Source organism: Pantherophis guttatus, chromosome 5 (assembly GCF_059756535.1).
Source record: "Pantherophis guttatus breed Tessera chromosome 5, ASM5975653v1, whole genome shotgun sequence".
Taxonomy (NCBI): domain Eukaryota; kingdom Metazoa; phylum Chordata; class Lepidosauria; order Squamata; family Colubridae; genus Pantherophis; species Pantherophis guttatus.
The window spans coordinates 16,901,064-16,925,815 of record NC_142067.1 but is presented as its reverse complement, the minus strand read 5'-3'; the positions used below and the strand labels follow the sequence as shown (position 1 = coordinate 16,925,815).

Here is a 24,752-nt window from a genome sequence, read left to right as displayed (position 1 = left end):
AACTTCCCTACTTTTTTTCTAAAAAATACATTTTAATTAAAATTAAACTTCGTAAGACTGAATTTGAAATAAAAATGTATACAAATGCTGAACATGTCATTCCTAAAATGTATACACTTCTTATATTTGAGGCAAAAGAATAATTATTTGATGTTTAATATTTTCATTTTTAACAATGGTTACACACACATATATATACATATGTGTGTGTGTGTGTATAGTTTTGTTTGTATGTTGTATACCACTTGGAGTCACTTTTTGTGAGATGGGTGGAGATACAAACTTGATAAATAAAAAGTGAAAGAATTGTAGGGGGTTGTCCTTGATTTGCAGTTGCTTACTTAGCAATCAAAGTTACAACCAACCTGAAAAACAGGACTTATGACCCAGATTCAAAGCTCCAACAGTCAACCCCCCCTCCAAACTTCAGGTGCTTGGTGACACAGCTGCATTTATAGCCTTTTGCAGGATTCACCAGTCACATGACCATGCTTTATCAGTCTTGCACTTCCAGTTTTTGCTTTGCTTAACAACCACATCATTCACTTAACCGTGAATTCACTTATCAACTATTGTGATTTCCTCAACAACTACTGCAAAAAAACATAAAATCAGTCAGTCATGTACAATTCCAGCAGGAGAGATGACACGTGCACCTCTAGGCCTGCACAATAATATGGGGGCTGCTGTATTTGAACCAACGAATGTTTCTGGACACTTTGAAAAGGCAGCCCCGTGAGGAGGAGCATGTTTGCAATAATATTCTTAAGCAGTATTTCCTTTTCTTGTTAGTAATCTAAATTTTGAATAAATTTCTTCATGGAAGTCTTCTGTAAGAATTACAAATATATATTTTCTTTGAATTGAATCGTCTCAAAATAAAGGATTTATTCCACACATCTGTCCCATATACCATATTTCAGAAGTTTTCTTATCTCTTTCATTTTATTAGGAAAATTACAAACGCTGGGAGAGTCTTTTTTTTCTATCAACAGCCTATATTTCTGTCCTAGAAAATTTGGTCAGGTTCTTATTTAACTTTTAAGAGAGCTGTTAATATTGCTCTTCCACTTCTGCCTTCTGTAAGACTTATTTTTCTTACTTTTAATTTTGATGCTTGTTATCTTCTAAACTTTGTCAATTGTTTTAAGGTTTTAAATTATAACTCACCTAGCCATCCTTCAAGGATCAAAAAACGATCCAGAAATAACATCGTAAAATTATACAATGAGGACATAAATTCACATCATTGCAAGATTTCTGCTCAATAATTTATTATTTTTATAATTACAATAAAAGAATTATTAAAATAAAGTTGTCTAAGGATAAGATGTAAGTTAATTTAGCAATAGCCCATTTCAAGTACTATACGCAAGCATTGGTAACATTAATTTAACAACATTCTGACAAAATCAATTACATTCAGTTTGCAAGTAATTTCTAATGCTCTAACAATATTGGAATTCCAACAATCAGTACTTAAAACAAAATCCTCTATTTACCAGAATTAATTGAATAACATGAGCAGTCACTCACAGAATGAAGGTACTCCAAAAACATGGTACAAAACATAGATATGACGATTCAAAGGATTCACAATCAAATAGGCAAAATTTTGTTCATGGCTGTTGGATGTGGGATAACAAAGGCCATCTGCATCCTAGAAGACAAAACATTAATCATTAATATAACGCAGTGAATATATTAAGATGGCAAAATAATCACTTTCTGATTCTAATTTTGAAATAATCACTTAAATTTCATGAGGAAATAGAAGTCAAAAATATGTGCCGAGTTGTATTAGGAAAATACAAATACAATGTGAAAATTGTAATTTAGATAAAGAAAATCTAATGGTGTGACCTTCCTTTAATACTTTTCGAGTGTTTTACCAGTAGGTTTAAAATACTGTACGTGTATTACACAGAAAATCCTCTAAAAATATAAATCAATAGTGCAGTAACATTCTTTTTAATTACATTTATTCTTTTCTTTAAGTTCGGGGGAATTGCAAATGCATTTCTATTAAGTTAACCTAAAACAAGTGCCAGTTTGGTGGAATGGTTAAGGCATCACTTTAGAAACCAGGAGATCATGAGTTCTGGTCCTACCTTAGGTAAAAATACCAGCTGAGTGACTTAGGCTAGTCAGTTTCTCTCAGCCTTCAAAAAGAGGCAATGGCAAGTCATTTCTGAAATCTTGTTAAGAAAAATGCAGGGACTTGTCCATGGAGTTGTCACAGCCAACTTGCCATGACCATCTCACCACAAGGCAACTTGCTGCGGGACAAGAATTACACTAATATCAAAGAAATGGTTGGATAGAATCATTAAATAAAGGATGCAAAAGGAGGGACAGAATGAAATGTGAATGACAAAAAATTAAAATAATTTTTATTTAGTTTAAATAATTAAATAGAACTGTTAAATTGTCCTGCGGTGAGTTGGTAGTGGAGAGTTGTCTTGCAGCGAGTTGGCCATGGTGAGTTGGCTGCAGCAAGTTGGCTGTGGCAAGTTGTCCCATTCCCTGCCAGGAGTCATGCAGGAAATTATAGTGGTAGAGAAGGACCAGAAGACAACGATGGTCATGGACGTAGCAGTGCCAAGTGAAGCAACATCAGGAAAAAGGAGAATGAGAAGCTGGAAAAGTATTAGAGCCTGAAGGAGAAACTAGAGATGATATGGAAAATAAACATCAAAGTAGTGGTAGGAGCCCTTGGGGCTGTGATTCCTAAGCTGGGACAATGACTCCAACAGAGCCCTGGAACAGTATCAGAGCTCAATTATATTCAATTCTACTAAACTAGACACAGCATTTTCCATGAGTTACAACTCGGTCTACTTAAAACTCTTATTATGATCAATTAAAGATCCCAAAACTTGTTTAAAAACTCAAGACAAAATTATCTGATCAACCACAAATCTAAAAAGATAAGAAAAACTTAAATGTAAAAGGTTTGGCTCATCTTTAGAAGAACTAGATTAGCTGAAAAAGCACTGCCCTGGTATTACAATTTTAATTAACAAAATTAAAAATATTCTAAATCATTTTTTTCTTCTTCCAAAACGAATCAGGATTGTTTACTACCTCCTAGCTGATCTTTAGTCACCACGTGTGTATGTCTGACCACTCTAACACTTAGATGGAAAATCCTCACGCGGTAGAAGTTTCCTTAAAAAAGAGTGACTTCACCTTTGAAATCACCTAGTTTATTAAACAGGAAAGAGAAAAGGACAACCATCAACAAGGGTGGATGGACTCAGTTACAGTGGTGAAGATCAAAAGGACCAGGTTAGGGCATACTATCATAGGAAGAATGTTCTGGTCACCAACATTCAAAATTGACTTGCTGGCACATATCCTGTTTCCCTGAAAATAAGACTCTGTCTTATATTTTTTTTGAACCCCGAAATAAGCGCTTGGCCTTATTGTCATTTAAAAGTTTAAAAGCCAGATTGGGTTTATTATCAGGGGATGTCTTATTTTGGGGGAAACAGGGTAATAAATAACATTCTAGGAAACCATAATATAAAAACCTAGATAAAGCATACAGAGCACGGCTATCAGAATTTTTTCCAATCACTTCATAATAGCAATAATTATTGTTAAGAAAAAAAAGAGGAGGACTGAGAATGTAAAGTCAGCAACATTTTGAGCAGTTACCCAATTGCTTCTCCCATAGGAAGTGTTTGAGAAATGATTTTTTTTCCTATAACATCTGGCCATATCCAATGCATTAATTATTTGTTACTTGCTTTCTTCAAATATAGTTTCAAAGACCTAGTTCTCTCAGAATTATTAAGAATAACAGAGAATTCTATATTATTAGATTATTAATTATAACTAGACAACCTGTGACCTGTTGGGCATTCCTTCGGGCCTATTTCATTACCTCAAATACTTTCAATAATGATAGAACTTCTAATGTATTTGAAAAGTTCTTAAAATTTGGGAAGAAATTCAAAGATGTATCTGCTTTGAAAGTAGCCCATGTTGAACCGTATAGCACAGGAATCCCCAATCCCCAGATCATGAACAGGTACCTGTAGGTTATTAGGAACCGGGCCGCATAGTTGGAGGTGAGTGGCAAGCGAGCAAGCGAACACAAACTGCACATGCATGGGATCTAGGCTGCGAGCTCCATCTCCCTTCCCCCCTCTCCCAGTTTGTGGAAAAATTTTCTTCCACGAAACCGGTCCCTGGTGCTAAAAAGGTTGGGGACCACTGGCATAGCAGAACTGTATAGTAGTACTTACATTACTATATAGTCTACAATCAAACATCAGTGTAGAAAATGTTTCGTGACCTTTTCTATTATAAACTGTTTTATGATAACTTTTATGTCATATTTTATAAAGTTTGCCAAATTTCAATTCAATGGGAGTCATGGGTCCAAGATTTTGGACACATTCTGTAAGGTAGCCCATTTGAGGCACTTTGGTCCAAAAACTGTTGTCCCTATGGTGCCCAGCTAAAGGTTATGGGAATGAAAGTTGTAGTAGTACAGTATGTAGATAAATGAATTGGTACTCTCCTGAAAATGGGTGTTAGGGTTTTGTTGATGTTACTAAACCATTAAGACACTACACTACCTCTTTAGCTAGTTCTTAAGTACATTTATTTTAATGCCAGAAAGTGAGACTTCATCTTTTATGTGGAACATACTTTGCAAATCCTTTAGCTTTGTCAATTGTGCCATAGTTGGATATATTTGCCAAACACCATCATAGTATTAAACATGCTTAGTGCTTTTTTTATGGGGGTGGGGGTAGCAGTTATTAACCTAGTGCTTTCAAAGTGAAAACTGTGTGTCACTTTTGTATGTGAGCGAGATGGACAATTTTAAAAATGTGATAAACATTTACTATAAGCCTCACTAGCTTCAATTCAAGAGGCAATCTGGGTTAGTGGTTAAGGCAGCAGGCAGTGGGACCATGAGTTCTAGTCCCACCTTAGCCATGAAGCTCTAGGAATAAGGAGGCAAAGACGAACGGCTTCTGAAAAACCTTGCCATGAAAACTGCAGACTTGTCCAGGCAAAGTGGCTCAAAAGTGACTCAAAGGCACAAAACAAAAACAAAACTTCAGTTAGACTTATTTTCTAATTCTGAAATTGACAACACTTCATGCATGTGCATCATCACAATGCAGCCAGACAACTGCTTGGCTCTTTAACACACTCTCTCTCTCTCACACCCACACCCACACACATAAACACACAGGGTTATAGACCTATGCATGCAGGTAAAACAGATCTCCAGAAGCTTGTTTTTGCCTGATGGAGGGAGATGGCAGAGAATGTGCTTCCCCTCCCCACCCCCTCCCCCGGAACTGGGATTATGTTTGTGTTGGATGGGAGAATTTTCTCTGTGTGGTCTCTGTGCAGGGATTGAGTTGCAAATTAAATAGGAAAATAACTTGGCCTGAAAGGTTTAAAACTGCATATCAGAATAAGTGTTTCTTACAAAGGCATCAAAACCCCATTAAGAAAACATCAACTCGCTCTTTTGGAAAAGCAAACTCTGTAATCTGGATGATCTCTGTTCTTTTCCTCTGAAATATGCTATACTCAATGCACAAATTTAACTATTAACTTAATATTGTAAAGGCTGCACTGTGAGCTTCATAAATGAAAAATAAAATATTCCTAGCAGATTCTTTCAGGCATACAGATACAGTACGTGTTGTAAATATCTAGTTAGCCAGCCGTCCATCCATCCATTCATCTATCCATTGTAGTTCTATGCTAGGTTACAAGTGTTTCAGTCAACTAATTTCACTTACACATTTCTCACGACTGCATGAACTGTGTTAACCTTTGGTCCCTAAATCTGTACAAAAGTATGCTGGCATCAATTGTATTGTCCTGATTGCTGAGTCTTAAGTTTGCCTTCATAATGCTACTGTCCTTAATGCATGGGAAAGGTGGTGGAAAGTAATGAGGAAATTCCTGATTCACAATTTCCCCACTCATCAAGATCATGTTCATATAGGAAAAGTAATCACCAAGTCACGATTTATAATCATGGAAAGCCATCTGTCAAAACATGGTCCCAAAACAACTGATCTGTGGAATAGGTGGTGGCTGCTTGACAAAAAGGAGGTGCTCTCCTGCTTCACTGGGCAATTGTCTTCTTCTGCTTAAATCAGTTCTCCCCCACTGATCAGATTGCAGGGAATAGAAGGGTGTTACGTTGCTTAAGCGCTCTTTATGAGTATCCCAAAGTCTACTAAGTGAATGTTGGATTAGAACTGGTCTATATGGGCTGCGGTGGCTCAGTGGTTAAGACACTGAGCTTGTCGATCAAAAGGTCGGCAGTTCAGGGGTTCGAATCCCTAGTGCTGCGTAACAGGGTGAGCTCCTGTTACTTGTCCCAGCTTCTGCCAACCTACCAGTTCAAAAGCACATAAAAAATGCAAGTAGAAAAATAGGGATCACCTTTGGTGGGAAGGTAACAGAGTTCCGTGCGCCTTTGGCATTTAGTCATGCCGGCCACATGACCACGGAGATGTCTGGCGCTGGCTCTTCGGCTTTGAAACGGAGATGAGCACCATCCCCTAGAGTCGGGAACGGCTAGCACATATGTGTGAGGGGAACCTTTACCTTTACCTTATTATGGGACATTTTTTTTTTGTTTTAGAATAGGTGGGTAAGCAGCTTGAATCTTAAGAGAATCATTATCATCATTAGAGACTTCAAGGAGTCATATATATGAATATGATTTGAATTCATAAATCTCCTCTTTTTCTATGTTTTGGTTGGATATCCTACCTGCCATGTGAGGTTTTTTTTTCTAAATTAAGCATTCTTTCTTATTTATTCGTAAATACATTCATCTCTACAGTTCAAAAACACAAAAATCAAAATGAGATGATGGGAATGCAATCATGTCAGGATACGTGCCCCAGATTGCTTTATTTTTACACTGACCATTCTCCGTCAATTGAAGTATCTCACACCGCTCAAATGGAGTTTTAAAGTTGGCTGATAGGCACAGGGTAGCTGTGAGGTGAAACGGGAAGGAACTTTCCTGCAACACCATATAATAAGCCCCCAATCTCAGGTACATTGTTAATGAAGCACCCTGCATTATATTCATTGTAAACACTGAGAAGAGAGAAAATAGTACTTCAAAACTGTAACAGCTTGAGACAGTTTTAAGCTGTCTACACTGCAGACTGGGAATGAGCCAAAAGCAGTATCATAAAAACATGTCATTTAAGATTAGTAAAACATGTTTGTGCTGCAGTTATTGCAACATGAGGATGAACCCTGACTCAACACAAATCAGGCTATTTGCCTCACACAAAAGCGTTCTGCATAAAATATAGAGATTTCCCAAATGAACCTTGATAGAATTTGTAATCAAGTTGCACAGTTAACTCTCCATTTGGTAAAATGGGAATAATTTTCACTTCATATATTTGTCATTAAAAAAGCCTAAGAACTCCCAGACGTTTTAATATTTAAATCATAAGCAGAACATAATTCTCATATCTGTTCCACATTAATCCAGAAAGCTACTTTTTATCATTAACTAAAGAAAAATATAAAGTTAATAGGGATATCATCCAGGGGTGGGTTCTAAAATTTTTTACTACCGGTTCTATGGGCGTGGCTTATTTTGTGGGCGTGGCTTGATGGTCATGTGACAATTCTTTAGGATTTAGCAGAGGTACTGGTCTACCAGATTTTTACTGCTTGCAGAGCTGTACTGGTCTACCCATTTGTTCTTGGAGTGTTCCAGTCTACCCATTTGTTTTTGGAGGCACCGGTCTACTCATTTATTTTTGGAGGCACCGGTCTACTCATTTGTTTTTGGAGGCACCGGTCTACTCATTTGTTTTTGGAGGCACTGGTCTACCACCACACTGTCTTTTAACACTGATCAGCTGTAGGGCGGCCCTTTGAAGCCCCGCGGCAAGTGTTTAAACAGTTTTTTTCCTTCTAGCCGATCAGCTAGGACTCGGGAGGCAGCGAATAGATTGGGGGCGGGGCCAAATAAAAGGTAAGAATAACATAGGGGGCAGGGGCGGGAGGGTCCAGCTCCCGAACAAAGAGAACTGGTTCGGTGACGTCATATCATCACCGCTACCGGCTCGGCCGAACCGGGTCAAACCAGGAGGAACCCACCACTGATATCATCATAATCTCCAAAAATTAAATGCATAATACAATTTATTTTTAAGTGATAACATTCTCATCATTTTATGTTAAAATTGAACGGCCCTCTCTCAGCAGAGTGGAAGGATACGGCACCACCTATCTCCTGTTTACCACACAGTCCTTTCAGCCATCCCAAGAAGTCCCACACCCATTGGCCTTCTGATTCGGGTGACTTTGATGATAGAGGTAAACTTCCAAATGGCCTCAACAACTCTCAGAAAGGTAACAACCAGACAGTTGCAAAGAATATAAATCCTTCCATTCCCACCAGTCAATTAGAACTGAAGAAGCTTCTTGGATGAGAAGTGAAACATTTTCAAGGAACCAAGAAAATCCAGTTTTCTTTTGGAAAAGCACCTTTGGGACAACCATAACCTGGATGATTAAGAACCTCCATAGACGTGAATAAATGTGTGTGATTGTGTTTTGTGTGTTGGTATATATTATACACCAATCTGTTAACCTTGTTACCAAAGATAGATTCAGTTTAAAAATAAACGATGATACTTGTTTGCATTACTCTTACATGTAATCTTATTTCAAATTATATTGAAAAATGTTATGCATTTAATACTGCTCTAACAAGATACTTACATATGCACAGACTTTAAAGACAGTAGATACTATGTTAATGTTCTTGGTTTCAGGATCCTTTTGTACACTGAAATTCATAAAAAATACAAAACAGTTTTTTAATAAAGTCAGCTAGGCTACTTAAAACTTACACTTTACACTTTGGGATATTTATCCAAGGTCTAAAAAAATAAAACAAACTCTTAAGTTAAACTGATTCCTAACAAGATGATCAAATTAAATCAAATTTAAAAAAAAATCAAATTAGGTTTTCAGGAACAACAGCAGAAAACCTCTACATTGTAAGTGGGATCATGAAATACATTAGACAAAGGAAAAGGAAAAAGTGCAGAAGAAAAGTCTGAAATAGTTAAGTAGGATATAATTAGAACTTACTTTTCACCAACCAAGACAGAATATCTGCTATAGCCTTTCCTGAAGAGTAGCATGTATTTATGTAAGGTTCTCCATGATAGATGTTGTACATGGTACTATTTATGAGCTTTATTTAGAAATGCTAGTTTATACAAAATTCAACAATTTAGTGAACTAGGATGGGAGTGTAGCTAGCATCTTATTGTTGTTCAGTCACTAAGTTGTAACTGACTCTTTGTGACCCCATAGCATGCCAGCCCCCCCCCCCCCGTGCTCCACTGGTCTGCTTGAGTCTACCTAAACTCATCCCTTACTGTGTTGATGACACTATCTAACCATATCATTTTCTTCCATCTCCTTCTCCTTTTGCCTTCCCAACATCAGAGTTTTTTTTTTTTCTTCAATGAGTCCTCTCTTCCCATTTGGTGGCCAAAGTATTTGAGCTTTAGCCAACATCAGGATTTTTTTTTTTCAATGAGCCCTCTCTTCTCATTTAGTGACCAAAATATTTGAGCTTCAGCTTCAGTATCTGTCCTTCCAACTGACAGTCAGGGTTGACTTCCTTTAGGATTGACTGATTTGATTTCCTTGCAGTCCAAAGGACCCCTAGAGCAATGGTGAAATTAAAAAATTTCCCCTACCGGTTCTGTGGGCGTGGCTTGTTGGGGGGAGGTCATGTGACTGGGTGGGCATGGCCAACTTGATATCACTCACATCGAGGGGCTCCTCACTGGCCCCTCCCCTCCCAGCCACTCTTTGTCCCGAACGGCAGGAAAATGGGGAGGGGAATATTCCTACCTACCATCCTTCCCTCAGTCTGTGCTGAGATTGAGGAATGGATGACAGGCAGGAAAATCCCCTTCCCCATTTTCCTGCCTTACACGAGAACAGCTCCTTTCCAGCTGCTCCCCCCTCCCGTCCCCCTCCCTCCTGGGAACTACCTTAAAGGGACAGGCTGCAGCAGCTCCGTTGTGAATGGAGGGAGAATAGTTAGCATTCTCTCTGCTACATTTAACATTGAATTCTGTGGCAGAGAGAATGCTAACTTTTCTCCCTCTATTCAGAATGGAGCTGCTGCTCTCTTTATGGTTCCCTCCCGGCCCCCTCCCTCCTGGGGACTACCTTAAAGGGACAGGCTGCAGCAGCTCCATTCTGAATGGAGGGAGAAAAGTTAGCATTCTCTCTGCTGCATTTAACATTGAATTCTGTGGAATATCGAGCATCCGGAAGAGGTGAGCGGCAACCGGCTGGGTGTGGGTGAGTGGGGCCAATGAGGAGTGATTACTACCGGTTCGGCGAACTGATGCCAATAATCCCTAGCAGTTTGCCCGAAATCGGCCGGTAGGATTTCACCCCTGCCCTAGAGTCTTCTCCAACAAGCTAGCCTTAAATCAACTGCAGTAGTTACCAAACCTGGCATTGTCAGGTACATTTTGAATGCCTTTTCTATTGACGGTGAGACTAGGGCATTTTATATTGTTGTATCTTGACTTTGAATTTCCAAGGACACTTGCCTGGCACAAATTCTGGATTTTTTTTTTTCCAGCAATAGGAAAGCATTTTCTTGGGATAGACACTTTAAATGCTGAATTCTATATTGTATCCATTTACTTTTTTATATTCTTTTCATACAATTGTTACATTTTTTAAAAAATTTAAACGTTGAGTTTTTACCTGAAGATCCGGGTGAACAGTTGAAAAATAGATGGGAAAATTGATTACATATAAGGAACAAACCTTACTAGATCCTTATATAAAGATTTTGTGGTTTCTAAGTATGGGCCGAGATCATCTTCATATTGACAGAAAGCTCCTCCAAGGCAAAGGTGTTTAAAGATGCAAAAAAGAAACTCTTCACGGTCTAAATGACTGAATAAGTCATAGTGGTCTGAATCATCCAGAAGAAGTACCTTGGGTGAAACAAAAAAACGAAAGGCAAAGTCAGGTGGGAAATATTTTAATTACCTCAGATATACAAATTCACCTGGATTCCCAAAGTGTTTCCTATATAGGCAAACAGAATAGTGGAGCTGTACATTGATGAAGTGGTAAGTATCTTCCAATGAATGGTGACAACGGAAGAACCAGAAATGAGTTTTAGGTAAACTGGACCTCATTCTGAATGAATGACATCTGAGGATAAATTATTCATCAGTTGACTGAATGATGAGTAGATATGAGAGAGAACATAAACCAGATTGGGGCATTTGAAGAACTAGGAATGAGAATGTTGATGGATGAATACCTGCGTAGAAAAAGATGTATTTCAACTATGTGGTTTAAGTTAAAACTTTTCATGCTACATGTGGCAAATGAATGAAAAAAAGACAGACAGACAGACACACACACACACACATTTTTTTTTTTGTTTCTTTTAATAAAATCTTCAACAATCAATGTAAGATATTAGGGTAATAGAGAGGCCCTGAATGTGAAACAAATTCTTGGTATGATCAACAGTATATCTTAGGGGCAAATGGACTTAGAAGAAAGGAAAAACTAAAGTAAAAATAGAATTAGAGCAGAATGCAAATAATAAGTCCAGCATTAACATGCAATATAATGACATGTATGGATGGGTTGGAATAAGATGAGAGAATTCAGAAAAAGTGATTGGGCAATTAAAGACTGGAGGAGAATGATAATAGAATAGCGGATGGAATGCAAAGTAGACATGGGAAAAGAATAAATTGAAGTTGCTTGATGAAAAGAACATTATAGGGTGTCATGGAAATGTGTGCAAATGCATTAATGGGAAGTATATAAAATGCCTGAAAGAATAATAAAGTGAAAAAAAGCCGTAGATGGAGGAAAGCACACATATGAAAGTCGCTGCTAGAAAAAATGAGGATGAAAGAAATATATAATGTATATTAAAATATATTTACAAACCATCTGGCTAAAGGGAACAAGAAACAGATTAAAAGAGGAAGAAATGACTCTGTGGTAGATGTTCAGTCTTTCAAAGAGGCATGCACTCTGTAAATTGCTTAGAGAGAGCTGTAAAGCACTATGAAGACTAGACTAGACTAGACTAGACTAGACTAGGAGTAGAGTGGAATGGAGTGGAGTGGAGTGGAATGGAATGGAATGGAATGGAATGGAATGGAATGGAATGGAATGGTGTGGTATGGTTCTTTATTGACCAAGTGTGATTTGACACACAAGGAATTTGACTCTGGTGCATAAGCTGTCAGTAGGCATACAATCAACAAAATGACGTCATAAATCATAAGCTACAATAATAAGATTCAACCAACAAAGTGGTAGTCATAAGATACCAGTAGGAGCAATAGGAAAGATGAGAAGGATAATAGTAATACAGCCCTACTACATGGGTAAATATCCTTAGAGATAAGACAGTGCTATGGGAATTTGGCGTTTAGCAGAGTGATGGCATGGAGTGGGGGAACTGTCTTTAGTTGTTTTGGTATGTAATGCCCTATAGTGGTGTCCTGATGGGAAGAATTGAAACAATTTATGTTCAGGATGTGATGGATCTGTAGATATCTTCTCAGCCCTTTTTCTGGCTTGTGCAGGATACAGGTCCTCAAAGGAAGGAAGGCTGGTTGCCATTGTTGTTGTTTTTTTTGCAATCCCAACTATTTATGAAATAGAAAGATTTATGAAATCTGTACCTGTCCGGTTCGGTTGCTGTGACAAACCAGACAGTTACAGAAGTACAAGTGACAGATTCAATACTTCCTCTGTAGAACTGTATCAGCAGCTCCTATATAAATCTAAGTGTTACTGATATTGTTATTTCAATTATCCTGACATCTAAGAGACAGAAGATCAACACACTCTTTTTCTGCTTTTGCCGAGAAGTAAATAAAAAGAACTAGTAGGGAAAGAAGTCATTAAGTGCATCTGGAAAAATATTTCTTGTAATTTTGATTGAAAAATTTTGAGAGATATTGATGCACAAAATCAGAGAAGTGCAGTGCGGCTTTATGATAGGAAGATGCGCAGACCAAACTTCTGTTCAACAGGTCATTGTGAAAGGCATGAATATGAGAAAATTTACTACAGGTTGTTGATTCAGACAAACTATGTGGTAAACTGAATAGGGTTGACTCATTGAGTGCTTACATGAATCTACGATGGAAGGCTGGTTGTCTGCATGATGCAAGCACATCGTTTGTAAGAATAAATCAAATGCTTAACTTTTGGTTCAATACAAAGAAGGAATATGGCAAGGCAATGGAAAAAGGCAAATGTAAGCCGCCCTGAGTCTCCGGAAAAGGGCAGCATATAAATCGAACCAATAAATAAATAAATAAATAAATAAATAAATAAATAAATAAATAAATAAATAAATAAATAAATAAATAAATAAATAAATAAATAAATAAATAAATAAATAAATAAATAAATAAATAAATAGTCATGGTTGGAAGCAAAGGCAGTTTGCAAGTATATAGAGAAAAATACAGAGCTGGATACTGAATGTTGTTGATATAAACTAGATTTATCTACTTTTCCTTTTTTTCCTCCCTCATCAGTCTTTAATTTCTCTGACCTATTTCCTACCATTTTTTTGTGCTTGCATAATATTGCTTACTCTGAAAAGGAATAACATGATAGATATGTACATGTGTTTGAAAAAACAATCTACTTGTTAAGATGGAAACGAGTCATATTTCTTCTGTGCTAAGCAATTCTGAACTATACCTTTCCTAGAAACGTTATCACTGACACTTGGATTGCACGTATTGAAACAAATATATTCCCTTGGTTCTTATAATTGTACATTTATAACCCTAGGAGACATATAATCCACCGTTGAATCAGAGAACGTTGCCTGGATCATGCTGGAAGAAAAATGGACAAACAGACCTATTGTTCCATTCTGCAAAGCTGGGTTATCAAAGAAGTGGAGCAGTTAAATATCAACGAGGGCAGCAAGAAGTTCAGGAAAAACTCACTGAAGAGAGAAGAAATATTGATTTTGTAGAAGTATTTTAAAAAATCATTTCTGGCTCCTTCCCTTAATGAAACGACAGTTGCCGAAACATTTCTTAATGGAAGGAATATAAAAACATGATGCTTCAAGCATATACGTTCATCCGTTCATTGCAGCCCTTACAAGATGTCATAATATGATTGCCAAGTACAGTTGTATGAAATGAAATACTCTCACATCATTATCAAATAGCAAAGGATTTTGAGAATTTTGTATTAGATTTATGTGCGGAAGGCCCTTGTAACATAGCCGATCAATCTAGGAATAAGAGCATTCTGTGATCAAAAATGTTAAGACGTAGCAGCACCTTCAGCTTCTGTGCATAAGCTTCCCAAGGAAGCTAAACTGCAGGACTAGGATAAATGCAGCTTGGTATGATCCAGCACAGAATTCCTTTCATTGTCAAATATCCAAAAAAGCTTCACAGGGTAGGATGAAAAACAATTGTGTCATTGTTTCCCTTTCTGCTCGCTCATATTAATTATACTGTTTATATCTTCGATGGAAAAGAAAAAGTCCACACTTTATTTGTGGAAAAAGCAACTTTGGCTCCATGTGCTACTGGACTAGAACTGGTTTTAATGTAACTTTCTGCTACAACTTAAAACATGATTAATAGTCCAGTAAGCGGACAAAAGAAAAATATAGGAGAGTACACAAATACACTTTGTACAGTGTGATTTATTTCAACGCAAAGGGATATTTATAAAGTCCAACTATTCCAACTATTAACAGCAATAAAAGTCTTTTGATTGACTCAAACAGGAGTTACATGTCTTTCATATCTTCCTCTTTTATTTTCAAAAACATGAATATATTTGAAAATAGCAGGTAACAGATATCTTTCAAAAAAGGTCTTTGCAGAAGTGGCAGATAGAGACAATTATAGGCAGGTCATCCTCGATTTACGACCACATTTGAGCCCAAAATTTCTGAACGACAGTGAGACATTTGTTAATTGAGTTTTGCCCCATTTTATGACCTTTCTTGCCATAGTTGTTAAATGAATCACTGCAATTGATAAGTTAGTAACCCGGCTGTTAAGTGAATCTGGCTTCCCCATTGACTTTGGTTGCCAGAAGGCTGCAAAAGGTGATCACATGACCTTGGGACACTGCAACCGTCATAAATATGTTGAAACTCTGGAAAGAGTGCAGAGAAGAGCAACAAAATGATTTGGGAGCTGGAGGCTAAAACAGATGAAGAACGAAGGAATTGGGTATGCCTAGTGTATTCAAAAGAAGAACTAGGGGTGACATGATAGCAGTGTTCCAATATTTGAGGGGCTGCCATAAAGAAGAGGAGAGTCAACTCATTTTCCAAAGCACCTGAGGGAAGGACAAGAAGCAATGCATGGAAACTAATCAAGAAGAGAACCAACCTAGAACTAAGGAGAAATTTCCTGGCAGTGAGAAAAATTAATCAGTGGAACAGCTAGAAGTTGTGAGTACTCCATCACTGGGAATTTTTAAGAAGAGATTGGACCGCCATTTATCTGAAATGGTGTAGGGTCTCCTGCTTGAGCAGGGGATTGGACTAGATCTAGAAGACCTCCAAGACCCCTTCCAACTCTGTTATTCTGTTATGCATTCACTCATACATAATCATACAGGTACACATGCACAAAAGATGAATATCCTTTCCTAGCCTTGATGAGATTCTTGGAGGAGGTCAGTTAAAATAGTCCCCTTCCTGCCAAAATCTCTGCTTCCATGAAGATAATGGAGTGAGAAAGTTTACAATTGCAATAGCCTGGCTATTCCAGTTTAGAAAACTTTGCAATTAAGAGCCTTGGAGGAAAATGATTTTTTGGCCCATATTCTTTCAAAGCTACGCCTTGGCTATAGCATAGGTACATGACAGCTGAGTGTGGTTTGCAAAATAAAGATCTAAAATCTAAAGAATTGTTCTGCAAAATTTCAGGGGACTTAATTACTAACAACCGTCCACTGAAACAAAAAGAACTACTTATATAATCATACTAAAAGTAAACTCAGTGCTATTTGTAAAACCTCCTACTGATGAACTGCAGCTGAACCAATTTTTGATTTATTTCCTTTTCCCCCCCGAAAGTTGATAATTCCTATTTCTTCTCTAAGACAACTCTAAGAAAATATAGATGGATGATAAAAATTACTCACAAGGCTCAACATGTGCACATTGGCAGGAGAGTAAAAATAAACTTACTAACCTTTCTCAACTCATCTGCAATAAGAATTTCGTCATGGTATTCATCAAAACACTTTACAATAGTCCCATTTTCTCGAACAAGCCCTTCACAGTATAATCGGTCAAAAAATGACATAGAGACTTGTGTACACAAAATATTTTTGGCGTCCACTTTTTTCACTTTAGTATCTGAAAGATAAGAAGCATCTGCATGGTATCTTTCACTTGCAGGTCTTCAAGATTATATTTTCATATATGAAAATAACAACAATTAACTTGACAGTATCATTATAAGTATCTTACATGAGCAAAATATCACGGCTGATTTTATTTATTATTGGGCTTTTATTCTGCCTTTATTATTTTTATAAATAAGGTAGCCAATAACACTCATCCCTCCTCCTATTTTCCCCACGATAAAAACCCTGTGAGGTGGTTTGGGCTGAGAGAGAGTGATTGGGCTATGGTCACCCAGCTGGCTTTCATGCCTTAGGGAGGACAAAAAAAATCACAGTCTCCTGGTTTCTAGGCCAGTACCTTAACCCTAGCCTAGCTCTTTTCTAAGAGAAGAGAGGAGAGATGGGGAGGGGAGGGGAGGGGAGGGGAGAGGAAGATACTGTATACCACAATTTCATTACAGGATTACTGTTTCATTGTGATCATCCATACACAATCCATTGTGTTTGCCCTAAGAACGGTTATGTCCTCAATAGATTGCCTTGGATAACCCATTATCATTCAAATTAACACCAGAATAAAATATTGTCTTTACTTCTTTAGAAGGACAATAGATACATTGTAATAATTAATCATATATTATAAAATTATAGCTCAAATACCAGACCGTCAAGTTTTTCTGTTAAATGCACTATCGTTATTTACTATATATGTATTTTTAAACAGCCTCAATCTTTATTTTTTAATAAATATTTTTATTATGGTTTCCTGTTTCAAAAACTTTCTTCTAAACATTATTTATTCTTATTTCGAATATCAATCCACCTGTACCATTTATCTCACACCACATAGTATTCTGAATCCTCTTTTTCTTTTAATTCTAAAGTTAATTTATTCATTTCGGCACATTCGAATATTTTTTGAATAATTAATCCTTCTGACGGTACATTATTTTCTTTCCAATATTGTGCATAGGCAATTCTCGTAGCTGTGAGTATGTGTAAAATCAAGTATCTTATTTTTTTGGCCTATTTAGTTTTTAGTACCCCCAGGAGAAAAGTTTTGGGGATTAATTCAATTTTATCATTGGTTAGTTCTTGTAACCAAAGTTGTATTTTGCTCCAATACCTCTTTGCTTCAGGACATAGCCACCACATATGAAAGAAGGTACCTTGATGGTGGTTACACTTCCAGCATTTAGGGCTTAAATTCGGAAAAATCTTCACTAGTCTTGCAGGTGCTAGATGCCATTGGTATAGCATTTTATATTGATTTTCCTTGTATGCTACCGATTTTGTTAATTTATAGTTTTTATTCCAAATACATTCCCATTCGTCTAAATTTATATTTTGTCCTATGTTTTTGGCACATGCGATCATTGGTTCTTTTACCACCTCCTCCGCTCTATCGAATTCTAATAAATAGTTATATAATCTGGATATTAATAAACAGCCTCAATCTTAAAAGCCTCTTGTCAATGTGCTATTGAAGTGAACAGGAAACACTCAAGTATTTTTCTACTCAAAAAATTACATATAATTGTTTTTTGAACAGCAAGTACATGTCTTTACTTCCTAAGTTAGAGCTCAGATGGAAAAGAAAAAAAACCCAAAAAGAAACAATATAATGCTAGCTGAAAGAAGAAAATAGATTTAAAAGCATCCAGCAATACTTGTAAAGAAAAGGTATTGACTGGAATTTTTTCCTGATTTTTCCATGTGTATGTATGAGTGAAATGAACAAAGAAATAAAACAGTTTAATGTTCTTCTTATGCTGTAAACTCTCATGGAAATTTAACATATTATAAAATGCAAATACAGCATAACAAAACTATAACTGAACCAGCACTGAGAATAATTTCAGGTAAAATTAAATTAAATTACACATCTGAGAAGAAATTTCTACATTCAGGACAACATCTCTAGAATGTTCTTTTGTCAGTTGTAGGCAATGCCTAGAGAGTGAAATTGTAAAATCTTTGAAGATGTTAGTTACAGCTAAATTGACTGAATGAGAACAGTTCCTCCAGTCCGAAGACACGTACAGCACTAATAAGTAAACACCAATACTTTAAATTGCAGTTGAAGTCCAACCAGGCCTGAAGCCAATAGCTCTTTTTTAAACAAAACAAAACAAAAGTTTGGTACATTTACTACACTAAAATTTGTTTGGTTGGTCTGTGGTGTATGAATTGCAAGAATTTAGCCATTGCGGTTAGTTATATGTCTCAATATGTGAGGCAAACCTAGGCAACTGGAAAATTCATTTAAAAGATAGATAGATAGATAGATAGATAGATAGATAGATAGATGATAGAATAGAATAGAATAGAATAGAATAGAATAGAATAGAATAGAATAGAATAGAATAGAATAGAATAGAATAGAATAGAATAGAATAGTTGGAAGGGACCTTGGAGGTCTTCTAGTACAACCCCCTGCCCAGGCAGGAAACCATACACAAATGGTTATCCAACATCTTCTTAAAAATTTCCAGTGTTGGAGCATTCACAACTTCTGGAGGCAAGTTGTTCCACTGATTAATTGTTCTAACTGTCAGGAAATTTCTCCTTAGTTCTAAGTTGCTTCTCTCCTTGATTAGTTTCCACCCATGGCTTCTCTTTTTGGATACTGTGCTCTTTTTGTCTGACCAATGTCTAATACCTGGTTCACACTTTCCCCTTTCCAAAGATAGATGATAGATAGATAGATAGATAGATAGATAGATAGATAGATGGATGGATGGATGGATGGATGGATGGATGGATGGATGGATGGATGGATGGATGGATGGATGGATGGATAGATGGATAGATGGATAGATAGATAGGCAGGCAGGCAGGCAGGCAATTTTATTGTGTTGTGAGAATAAAATAATTGAAGAAGTATCTGGTAAGAAGAACAGAACAGAACAGAACAGAACAGAAAAGAACATCCTCAATCAACTCTAATATCAAGAAATCTATAAACCTGGACTGAGGACCTGCCACTCAGTCACACACTAAGCTACGTTATGGATTTCTAGAATCTGGTTCAAAACGTTCTAATGTTTAAGGTGTTACTACATTCCCATTTGATTGGTATCAGTTTTTTAAAAAGAAAACAGAATTAGTATCTTACAGTAAGTCAAAATCAACATCACAAACATTAACCCAAAACATTAAAGCATATAATAAAGCGTTCTGAAGGGGAAAAAATCCAGTATAGTCCCATATCAATTTAAGAGTAACATTTTCATCTTTGTAATTATGTTATCGAGATAACATCAGTTACAAACCTAGTAGTTGCAAGAGAAAAATAATTACACTGAAAGAAGATTTAAAAGACAAGAAAAACTTATCTTAAATATTCTCTACTTACTTAATGTAGTCCACTGTCCAGATGATGAAAGCAATTTCAAATTGCTGTTAACCTCTGGATGATTTAAAAAAGCCTAGAAGTATAGAGGCAATGACAAGTCATTAATTAGATTCTGTTATGAAATAATATCTGACAGGCATGTTAAATTAGGTGACAGCTATCAGATGCTGCGAACTTCCAAATGTCTGGAATTTGGGACTGCCTTCCAAATTGGATTTTACTCATGTGAGTAGACTTGCAATTACTCTACTGATGAAATCTATAATGCGAAGATATATATCCATGTCTCTTTATAAATCAGAAAAATCTGGCCATTTGCTTCAAAATCTTGTCATGACAAAAGCATGATTTTTCTATGAATAAAAAATCTTTATTACAATTATGAAATAACCAAGTATATTAATATTTGATACAATAGAGTACAGTAATAAAAATACACAGAAATTATTTAAAAACATATAACATTCAAGTTATTTTCTAAGCTCCAAATCACAACTTATTATTTTGAAAGTGCTTTCCATCCCAGATCAAAAACAACCCTACATATTAATCACTATTGATTATGTGCCTTCAAATCAGTATCCCATAAATAGATTTTCTCCAGCATGACCTTTTTCTAACCTTCAGGACTTCCAAATTTGCATTCATTTTTGCTGTAATCTACCTTGTTGTTAGTATCCTCTTCTTTCCTTTTACCTTTCCTAGTATAATAGACTTCTCAAGAGAGCTAGATTTTTGCATAATGTGTCTAAAATATGATAATTTACGCCTGGTCAAAGAATTCCAGATTCATTTGTATGATGTTTATTTATCCATTTATTTGTTTATTTGGCTACCCATGGTATTCTCGTAAGACTACTCCACCACTGAAGTTCAGAGATTATAATATGCCTTCTATTCTGCTTTTTTAGTTCCATAGAGCTCATAGGAAAATAATCTCCTATGTGATTCTGATATTTATAGATGATTGACTTATTACAGCATCCAATCCAACGGTGGGTTGCTACCGGTTTGTCCCGGTTCAACATGCGCAGAAGTGTACCATGCACATTTATGGATATTGGCATAGGTTTGTATATCACCAAGAGTCTGATTACTGTATATAATGCAATGCAAAGTAAAAGAAAACAAAATAAAATATATAGATTCGTCTACATGTTTAACTTCCCCGGTGAAAATGAGCACCCAAATCTCATCTTGTACGTATGTCTGTGGAGATTCTCAATCATCCAGGTCATAATTTTCTCAAAGGTGCTTTTTCAAAAGGCAACTGGACTGTTTTATCCTTGAGGAAGGAAAAAAAAAATGTTCTGCTTCTCATCTAAGAAGCTTCATCAGTTGTGATAGTTGGGGGATGTAAGGATAGGTACCGAGACAGTTGAGACTGATTAGTGGGGGGGTGGGGGGTGTTGGAAGGATAGATTCTGACAGTACTGATAAGTCCTGACAGTTCCAAAGGATTGTATTTACAACCCTTCCACCACCATCCTATCAGATCCTATCCTTTCATCCCCCCCCATCATCTAGTCTCAACTGTCAGTACCTATCCTTCTATTCTCCCTACATTAGAACTGATGGAGCTTCTGGGATGAGAAGCAAAATGTTTTCTTCTTCTTTCTCAAAGAAAGAACAGTCCAGTTGCCTTTCTCAAGGTCCCTTTCTCAAAGAAAGAACAGTCCAGTGGCTACATACATCTTGTAGCCACTAATCATAAAAGAATCCCAGAGCATACCGAGTTCAGAAAGTTAAAAAAATAACACATTAACTATCTTCTTGGGGAGCTTACTTACTATTAACTGGTTCTGTGAGTGCAGGCTTTGCGCGCGCGGAATTCGAGCGCACGTGTGGGCTTCGTGTGCACGCACGCCTAACGCGCTTGCACGCAGCATTCAAAATACACAATTTGAAGCTCAGCTGCTTACCTTCTAAGGCAGCCCCGGTAAGGAGAACAGTGGAGGCATGGAAATCAGCTATGCAGCGTGAATCAGCTGAGCCAGAAAGAAGGAAATATAGGACAGGATAGGGCGGGGGCGGATGGACAGGGCCATCTGATTATCGGAAATACCGGTTCGCCTGAACAGGTCCGAAGAGGCTGAATCCCACCCCTGATCTGTCTGTCTGTCTGTCTGTCTGTCTGTCTGTCTGTCTGCCATCTATCTATCTATCTATCCATCCATCCATCCATCCATCCATCCATCCATCCATCCATCCATCCATCAATCTAATCTAATCTAATCTAATCTAATCTAATCTAATCTAATCTAATCTAATCTAATCTAATCTAATCTATCAATACAAATTTAATACAAAACCTAAGAAAATATTCTGCTATACACATACATATACAGAAACACATTTATAAATGTGTTCATTAAAAAGAAAAGAAGGTCCTTCTATGAGTATTTTCCTATTAATTACATCTATGCCAGCCTCGGAACATACATTTGTTGGCCATTGATGGCATGCAGAGAATTCTTCTCCCCACCTAGAAAAATACTCATAGTTTTGATGTTACAGCTAACTAAAAGCCATGCAGGTTTCTACAAGGCAAATATTTTCCCCTGCTATTATGTAATAGTTTACAGAGGCATATCTAGTATACACTATAATTCTTAACTTGCCTACAGGAGTATGACAGTTGATTATATTCTTGCTTTCATTTTAATATTCATGACATTCTGCTCTGAATGATTTAATTTAATATTGAAAAGTAATGAAGTAACTGGAAGAGATCTAGCTTCAAGTCACCCCTTCATGGTGTTCACTAGATTATTTTTGAGTCATTTTGTAATTTATAGGAATATTATTCTGAGGATAAAATGAGGGGATATCCCGTTACGTGCCAGCTTAAGTTTCCACTGAATAATATAAATAAAAGAATAATCCTTTAAATAATAAATAAAATTTGGGTAACTACCATTAGAAAATCATCCCGTTGATAGCCTTTGAGATTCTGATCAAAACTGAATGCCTGTGCTGTGATTCTGCCATCCATGGACCTGTAGAGAAATGCTAATATTAATTTATAAATGATGTCTAATAAAGCAGTAAATGGACAACTAACACTGTAGTTATTGAAAAGGAAGGAGTTTGAGTATACAGCAAAAGCTGCCTAGGAAGAAGAAAAGTATTAGCACTGCAAACAAAATATTAAGATAATTATCCCTGGTGTGCAATGGGTTTTATATTATTTCTATAAATGATTGGAACAGGTCAAATTACAGCATTCCAATTTGGGAACTATTCGTATAGAACAGGTTTCTGAATTCAGTGCATGAAACAGCCACTTATATTGTCACATAACATCTGTTACATAGGAGCAAAAAGGTTATTCTCACAGCCCGAGTCTATTCAGTTCTCACTCTGTTCAATACATATATATTTATTTATTTATTAAAAAATTGAGCATTGTGTCTTATCTTTAAATTTGGAATGCCTTATTCTGAAGTCTAACATAATTGTATAGATATATATAAGTATCAGAGTATGAATTTTCTTTTAAAATAAAAAATGTTATTTAAAAAGGTAACTGTCTTCATTTCTAAAATAGATGAGATTGTGTACAAATATCAATACAGTTCAAAAGTGAACAAGCAAAGACCCAGAGAAGTTGAGCTAATGCAAACAAAAACAAGGACAAAGAATATCCAGTAAACCCAGAAGACGTAAACAATGTTTGTAAAATTAGAGATCGACCATCATAAATCTTCAATTGAAAAACATGCAAGCTGAACAATGTAATTCTTGAGAAAGATTTTTGGAGGGCTAAATAAGTGCTTTCAGCAAGAAAAAATGAAAATATCAAAATCTATTGATTTCAAATTATTTGACCCCTGCTCTACGTAATTGTAGTGTAATTATTATCTTAATGTATATATCTCTATAGTTTTGGAAAAGCAGGCAGTAAGTACCAATCAGAATCTGCTCTTCTGATTCCACATCCAGACCCGATTCCACATCAAAATTCTGATTGTAGCGTAGCCATTTCCAAACCTGATGTTCTGACTGCGAGCCTAACTAGAATCTTATAGCAATTTTCCATGTGTACACACATACACACAAACACACACACAGAGAGAAACTCATCTCCTGATGCCCATGCCTTGAACTGTTATTTCAAAATGATAATTATAATCAGCATCAGCATCATAAATTATCCAGATAATTTATTATCCAGGCATTATAGTACTTGGAGATCACAGAATATAAAGATCTGCAAATAGAATGACTCTGATCAAAAAAACAAAAAACAAAAAAAACCAATAGTATCAATAGTAATAGGTGCCTTGGTGACAAACCCGAAACATCTGGAGTATCACTTGAACACCATCGACATTGACAAAATTACCACCAGTCAATTGCAAAAGGCAGCTTTACTTAGAACAGCTTGCATCCTGCGGTGATACTTCCAACACCATCAGACAACAGTTTCTGCCTATCCCAAGACCTTAGGAAAGACCGGATAGATGGACAAAAAATGCCAAATCCAGTTAAACATCTGGCAGACTGTGCAATCAACTTGCATGCCTCCCAACTCTGCTGGGCAGCTCAGAACGACCAAAGAACTTACAATAAAGCCTGTAAAACTTTAAAAAATAAAAGGGGGCCAAAAAAAAGATGTATTTGTGTGAGTTCTTTTTTTTTAAAGCTCTTTTCCACCTTGGTAGGATCGAAGGGGGCGATTTGCCCGTTCACCGAAGTCCAAACCACCCTCCCCCCATTTCTCTATAAACATCCCCACTTCTTGCTTCCCCCCCCTCCCCCCCAGTCCTGCTGAGAAAGGGACAAACGGTAACAGGCCCTCCCCACCATTTGAGTAGGCGCTCCCGTGTGCCTTTGCTCTCCAGGGCTGGAAAGCTTTTCTGGCGGAGATAATGGAAAGTATAGGGGGACTCTGAGCTTTGATCCCCGCAAGCCGACATAGTCGCTCCTTAGCGCTTAGACGCGCCAGAGGTTACCATGGGAA

The 24,752-nt window shown here is 36.8% G+C and overlaps 1 protein-coding gene across 1 annotated transcript; it reads right to left on the bottom strand.

The window, feature by feature from the left end:
- Nucleotides 1–1,257: 1,257 nt before the first annotated feature.
- Nucleotides 1,258–24,752, bottom strand: CFAP300 (cilia and flagella associated protein 300). The gene is made up of 7 exons (XM_034409016.2): nucleotides 24,596–24,752; nucleotides 22,704–22,785; nucleotides 19,787–19,859; nucleotides 16,272–16,438; nucleotides 10,852–11,024; nucleotides 8,761–8,827; nucleotides 1,258–1,660 (listed from the first exon to the last, which is right to left on the bottom strand). The coding sequence occupies exons 1-7, from the start codon at nucleotides 24,706–24,708 to the stop codon at nucleotides 1,529–1,531; spliced, it is 807 nt and encodes a 268-aa protein (XP_034264907.2). The 5' UTR covers nucleotides 24,709–24,752; the 3' UTR covers nucleotides 1,258–1,528.